Source organism: Priapulus caudatus, unplaced genomic scaffold, assembly GCF_000485595.1.
Source record: "Priapulus caudatus unplaced genomic scaffold, Priapulus_caudatus-5.0.1 Scaffold197, whole genome shotgun sequence".
NCBI lineage: Eukaryota > Metazoa > Priapulida > Priapulimorpha > Priapulimorphida > Priapulidae > Priapulus > Priapulus caudatus.
In genome coordinates, this window is record NW_014577258.1 from 910,294 (window position 1) to 917,776 (window position 7,483).

Consider the following 7,483-nt stretch of genomic DNA (forward strand, 5'->3'; position numbering starts at 1 on the left):
ACCTGTAATAACGTTAAGTAACCGTGAGAGGCTCGTCACGACGCTGCCTGCCTTAAACACCTGTAATAACGTCAAGTAACCGTGAGAGGCTCGTCACGACGCTGCCTGCCTTAAACACCTGTAATAACGTTAAGTAACCGTGAGAGGCTCGTCATGACCAGTGTGTTAGCCAGAGACCCGTCTACCAGTCGTTTGGACGACCTATTCTTCGATGAGACGGATGAAATTTGATAGAGACGGCATAAGGGCGGCCTAATTTTATATATTATACACAGGTCTTGTATAACTGACAATGTCAGTGTTTATAAGAATATAAAATCATATCAGATTCCTGTTTTTTTGGCATTTCAGACTACATTTCCTCCATTTTAAGGTAAGGCCCTCCCCCCTAGGGCACTTCGCACCCACCGCATCCTACTCGCATCGCTCAGATGGTGAGACTCCCTGATTTTTTCCCCTGGCTAACCAGTGTTGTAGGTCTCGAGACCGGTCTTGGTCTCGAGACCGTTTTCCTTGGTCTCGGTCTCGGTCTCGGCCTCGGAGTGCAATGACTCGGACTCGGACTCGGACTCGACCCCTCCGGACTCGAGGACGTCGGGTCGAGACCGGTCCGAAGGGCCATACATTACATCGTATTCAGTTAGATGCGTATGTCGCGCCTTAAATGCGCGGGGGCTGAGCTTAACGCGGCACATCGTTATTTAATCTACTAACGGGCAAAATAAGTACACAGGCGGCGGGCGGTTTAATCAATGTCGTCTACTGCGGCTGGGCAGCACGTAATTATTAAGGCAGAAGAGTGTAAAATTAGTCATGAACCTTAATGGCGAGTACTAGTAGTATCGACTATACGATCCTCACCACGGTCGAAGGTGTAGGTAACTGGTAGTAGGACTAGTACTAGCACTCTCTCATTGGTTCACACAACCGTGTCATCTCGTAAAACACAAATGGGATCCACGTTATCTTTGACATTTCGGCTGTGCGTTTCGTATGACTCGTTCTCTGTGTTATCGGCTGCTATAGCCACTTTCGAATGCTAGCGATGCACGCATTGCGCTTTTTCCCGAGATCATCTCATAAAGCCAAGTCGGTGAGATGGCCAACATCTAACATTCTACATACAATAGAAAGTCTTAGCGGAACAATGCATAATGCACCATTATTTATTATTTATAGTTTCCAACAACGTGTATTATTCCTAAGTCGACCACAGAAATGCTGCGTCCAAAAGTGGACTATAGCAAGTTTATGTACGTCTAATTTATGCAAACAATGACAGATCCAGGGACAGGAAACACCCCCCCCCCCCATTTTTGAACAAACGACATACATAGAAGTGAATGGCCTTGTCGTCTGTGCGCCGCCCTTTTTTTTTTATCAAAACGACTCGACTGCGACTCGGACTCGATGTCGGGTGTCGTGGACTCGACTCGGGTGGCGCGGACTCGACTCAGGACATTCGGGACTCCGACGTCGACTCGGACGGGGTGCGGACCGACTCGTCTCGACTGCGGGGTGCGGAGCCGATTAACAACACTGTGGCTAACACCCTATTCATGATGCTGCTTGCATTAAACAACTGCAATAACATCAAGTAACCGTGAGAGGCTATAGTATCACGACGCTGCCTGCCTTAAACACCTACAGGTGATAACATCAGGTAACCGTGAGAGTTTAGTAACAGCATTGCCCTGCCTTTTAAAAATGGGTGCGATAACATCAAGTAACCATGTAAGGCTGGTCACGACGCTGCTTTTCCTGTGTCACATGCGATAATATCAAGTAACTGTGAAATTCTAGTAACTACGCTGCTTGCCTAAAACATTCGCGATAACATCAAGGAAACGTGAAAGGTTAGTAACGATTGCAAAGTTTCACATTTCGACATGGAAAAGCGCACACTTTGCACGCCTACCTGTGTTACGAGAAGTGAGACAGAGCCCTATAAGAGATGCATTAAATTCGATCTCTCCTCCTATCCGCCCACCTACCTACCCACCTTTAAGCCTTCGATCCATTCATGGGCCATCGAGAAGGTGGAGAGTTGTGCGGCCGAGCCGACCATGACTCTCGGGATGGCGCCGCTCACGCCCCGCCACAGCCCGCGCACGCCGTACTCACGGTAGATTCCCTGCATCGCTTGCAGCATGCCCGTGTGTCTGTGCTGGAAGCCCACGGCTATCTTCTCGTGGGCACGCGCCTGAAGGTGCGTCTTCACCTGGCAAGGCAGACATATAGATGTGCGATTTAGCGGTAGATCTTCCGTGCGCACGGGGGATCAGGGTGTCACTGATGAATGGCCACAGGAGCGAAAAAATTGGGTGAACATTATATGCATATGTATAAAACCCGATTCACATCAATTTACGAAAACGAAATTGACAGCGAGTTAACTCATCAAGGCTGCGTATATCAACTTACAGCGTAGAAACATCAGAAACAAGATAACACCTAATGACCATTCAATTTGCCATTTTCGTAAATTTTTGTTTTGACAAGTGATTAGGATACACTGATTCGACATTTTACAGTTAAAAATACAGCTTTTATTATTATTACTATTTATCTAGCATCAATATAATTCATTGTAATTTTATTATGTAATTTCTCTTATTATATCGTTGTTTGATAATTGCGAAGTTGTAACAATTAGGCCTACCATGTACACTGGGCTTCCCACGATCGCTCCCACTGTGCCGGACATCGCACCAGCAACAACATTCTTCCACAGCGATTGGCTTCCGCGCGAATCTGCGGTGAAGCCTAGGTTCTTGATCGACTGGAACGCACCGAGTCGGACACCGTTCATGAAGAACTGGTACCAGAGTGCGGGTACTAATCCCTTCTGCAGGGCCAGTAATCCGTCCACGCGACCGATTGTGTAGAACGCGTGGAAGACGTTGCGGTACGTGCGCACATAATGGCCTCGAGCCTTGAGCTCGCCTTGCAGTTGAAACCTGGTCTTGACGACCTCGAGGGGATTTGTGATGCAACCTGCAGCACACGCCCCCAAGCCTCCGAAGAGAAACTCCCTATATCCATATGTGGCTTGCTGGCCTGCCGGCGAACCTGACTTAGCCATATCTACGAAATAGTTGAACGACTGATATCGACTGACAGCCTTAGGCTTAGGCTAGGCAGCATCCTTAGGCATCCTTAGCATTAGCCTTAGCTAACAGCATCCTGAGTATGTAGGACTAGGAGTAGGAGTACAATGTACGTAAACCGACCAGGCTCTCCGACTGTTACCCGTCGTAGGACTCTCGTCGTACACGTCTACACGTCGTAGACCTCTCGCCAACGTAGTGTTAAGCGAGAAGGGAACTTGTGGCTACAATGTACGTACAACGTCAACTAACGCGCTTCGCTAGTTAATTCGCCACATCATAATGACAATGTTGTGAAAATGTCCATCTGTGCGCTGCCATTACTGTGTGACTCCTGAGACGGGTGCTCAATGGTCGTGACACGCGTACGCGTCAGCCAATCGGCGCTCCTGGTAGGACCATAGGACAAAACTCCAGCCCAAACTCCACGACAGATGGCGCTCTCGCTCTGGCTCAATTTCTTCAAAATTTCAGTGGTGACAAATCCGCCAAACCTGCCAAATGTCCCACCCCTAAAATTGAGCTAGATTAGTTGAACCCCGTCTGAAACCCGTTGAAAAATGTTCGGCATAGTCCCAGGTACCCGGCCCAGGTATCATGACTGGCCGCTGTCAGAATTTTTCACTGGTGGGGTGTGCCCACCAGACGCCCCCAAATATATGCCCCCCCCCCATTATTTAGCTAGATTAGCTGGAAAGGAAACCACTGATCCATCGACCAGCTTTGCTTATGAACTTTCTTTTTATGTTGTTGATTTGCAGATAGCTGGAATCTTCCAACAAATCTCCAATGTACAAAACATTCGATTTGATGAAACAACATGTTTCCCTTATATATAGCACTTCTTTTCAACCATTTCATTTCTCATATATAGTGTCTTCAAAATCATGCGGACAAGAGAAATCACCTGAACAGTTTCTCTCATGAAGCCATACGGCAAATAAATCACAATAAAAAATCCGGTATTTTATTTCTATAAAAGTAAACATCATTTAGCATACATTTACAATTCCAAATCACATCAATTCCTCCCAATTTAGCCATCCAGTAATTAAACATAACTTTCTATTCCTCATTTACATTACTCAAATAGATACAAATCTATTTTGATATTTAACTATCAAATTTAGTTAAAATGTTAACCATATTCAAACCAGCATGTTTAATGTCATTTATCATTATTTGATTTCTTAACTTTGACACTTGCAGACCCCCAAAGAAAGTGAACAAATTAAAGTGCTCAGACATGTCAATATTTGAGCTGTATATAGACAAAACTTTGGAACGTAATAGCCTATAAAAATGGTTGTTTCCTACAAGAATTCCCTGTCTTCCACATCCAAATCAGAGTCTTCATCACTACATGCTTCACCATCTGAATCGCTCAGTACTTCCAACTCAGAATATACATGGTCTGTCATCTTTAACCTTTAAGTCCTCTGGATTATAATTGACATTTAAAAAAACGTAATAAAACTTTCCTGTTTTTCGGCATACAGCTTAATTATATCCGGTTGGTATTGCTAACACGCACGTGCCATCACAAGACATAGTTATTCGCGGATTCTCCATACATGCAAGCGTGAGTTCACTATTTATAGATTATAAATACATACAAGCAAGAGCGTATAAAGAAGGTCCTTCTTTATACGCTCTTGATACAAGTAACCCCCCTAATTATTAGCATATTATCATATATATCTATTATCTATTATCTACTAATATTATATACTATAATATTATAATATATATATATATATATATTGTAGTGCCAGTTGAGCATTTCTCCCGCTTGCTCTCTCTACCCCCTTCTCTCTCTCTCTCTCTCTCTCTCTCTCTCTCTCTCTCTCTCTCTCTCTCTCTCTCTCTCTCTCTCTCTGAATATCTCTCCCGGCCGCCCCCATGCACTCTCTCCCTCTCTCTCACGCGCGCACGCTGGTCCCTTTCCTTTTCTCTCTCTCTCGTGCGCGCCGGTCGTCGGTCATCGTTGACTGCCAAGAAAATTTTCTTCGGCCGTTCTCAAGTGTTCAAACTAGTCGAGGGCGGACCGACGGCACGTGTGAATGGGAAAATCTTATCTACGTGCTTCACTTTGCTCGCAGTATCGCGCCACGATTCCCATGCAGCTATGTTAATGTAGAGGGAAATGGCGCTGCGACGTCGGTCGCCGTTGAATGCCAAGAAAATTATCTTCGGCCGTTCTTATACGTTCAAACTGGAGCCGGGCAGGCTGACAGCACGTGTGGTTAGTAAAATCCGATCGAAAATATTTACTTTGCTCGCAGCATCACGTCTTTGGTTTCCCGCTATGCTAATATTAATGTATATGAAGGTGGCGCTCGTGGCTACGCCGTGCCACGGCATAGCACGAATAAATATATATGGGAAGTAAGAAGTACTCCTGAGTATGACCTATCTTATATATACATATATACAGAAAATAATAAAATGACAACAACTGGAGACATAATTATGCACTAACGTTATCACTTTATTAGCTCTTCATGTAGCTCTTTATTAGCTCTTCATGCAGGTGCATTCATGCAGTTGTTGTCATTTCCATATTTTCTGTATATATATATATATAAGGTAGGTGATACTCAGGAGTACTTTCCTATAAAAAATGAGGTTTCTAATGGCCATGATTACACTGACTACCTGCCTCTCGACGACCATTCCAGAAATGTCCCTAATGAACATGTGACCGTTATATGGAGTTGACCGCTAACGTAGGGTTGCCTGTGTACAGAAACACCGGCCCTTTATTTGTAGGTGATAACGACCCGTACATGCGGCAATAAGGAGATAACTACGAATTCATGCAAATGCGAGTTGTATTGGATAAACATTAATTTCTGACGTGTACTATATATATATATATATATATATATATATATATATATATATATATCAAGAGCTCATAATAGAGACTCTCTATATTATGAGCTCTTGATATATATATGCAATAATGCCACAACATTCACATAAACACCCCGGTTACACCGTGTATAATGCGAAATTATTAAGCTAATGAGTTTAGTGCTGTAAGATTGCACGAGGCGCGTCGAAAATTGCCTCTTGCGGACTCTCTGGACTGGCGCCAAAAACCTAGCATTTCGCATCGCCATGCAAGGGTGTATATATGGTAGGAGGAGAGTGCGGAAATTAACGACGATTTTTGCCACCGCGTGGCAGCACTGTCTGTCCGTTCTCCGCGTGATCGCTGCAGTGCTGCAGAAGCAAACACGCGCAGCCTAGCAACGGATGCGGGCAGTGAGCGGGGCTCCGACTAATCAGCTACTCTCTAACGTTATCTGCCTCCCAGGTGCCCGGTGTGCGCGCAGCACACACATACACACATAGACAGAGGCGCACACACACACACCCACAGCACACACACACGAAGCGCGCTCGGTGCTGGTGGCCGACATTCAGGCGAACAATCGCTGCTCGGTCGCTCTACGTGTGTGTGCATGTGCGTGGTAAGCGCGTCTGCGAGCGTGCGTGCGAGAGTGCGTGCGTGCGTGCCTTCATGTGCTGTGTGTTTGTCTCCGGGCAGCAGACAAGTGGACTATCATCATCGTCGTCGTCTCCAGCGTCATCATCATCAGCGCGCTTTTGAAACAGGCGGAGCAAGCAAGGCGACTTCTGACGCGCACCTCGTCCCTCTCAAATTCGGCAGGTAAAGGGGAGATTTAAGGCCGACCGTGCGAGGCAGCAGCAAAGAGGAGAGACGCGTTCAACAGAAGCCTTCGTTGCGGATGAAGTAATCGACCTTGGCTCCAGAGAACAAACGGTAACTGCGTTCTCCGTGTGTGTGAAGGCCTAACGCGACACGGTCAATTACACGCGCGCGCATGCACGCAAACGCACACACACACACACACACACACACACACACACACACACACACACACACACACACACACACACACGACACCACACAAGCGACATCACCCACAAGCAGACACACACGCGTCAGTGCATCGGCACGACGGCCACGCGCACGCACGCAGCACACACAACACAACCACACACCACCATACATGAACCCACACACGGCAGGCACGCACTACGACACACACACACACACACGAAGACAGTAGTACGAGGTCGTCATCACACACCACAGGTGTTGCGAGAGGAGTAGCGCGGCGCGCGGGCAGCGGACGCGGTCGAGGTGTACGTTGTACGAATGTACGTTTGTTACATCGTCAATCTTGAAAATAAGCACGCGTGAGAGAAGGAAAGGAGAAGGAGAAGGGGAAAAGGGAAAAAGAGCGAGCGAGAGAGAAAGAGAAGAGAGGAGAGAGGAGGAGAGAGCAGCGAGACTGATATATATAAGAGCAGACGATGGACGGATCGGCGAACGG

The 7,483-nt window shown here is 46.4% G+C and overlaps 1 protein-coding gene across 1 annotated transcript in view; it reads right to left on the bottom strand.

Annotated features, from left to right (window-relative positions):
• LOC106807138 overlaps positions 1-3,452 on the bottom strand; it is a 45,991-nt gene extending 42,539 nt beyond the window's left edge. The window contains exons 1-2 of the mRNA XM_014809400.1: positions 2,663-3,452; positions 2,003-2,221 (exon numbers count right to left, since the gene is read on the bottom strand). Coding sequence (XP_014664886.1) covers positions 2,003-2,221; positions 2,663-3,085 — 642 coding nt within the window. The 5' untranslated portion in view covers positions 3,086-3,452. The remainder of the gene's footprint in view (positions 1-2,002; positions 2,222-2,662) is intronic.
• Positions 3,453-7,483: the final 4,031 nt, after the last annotated feature.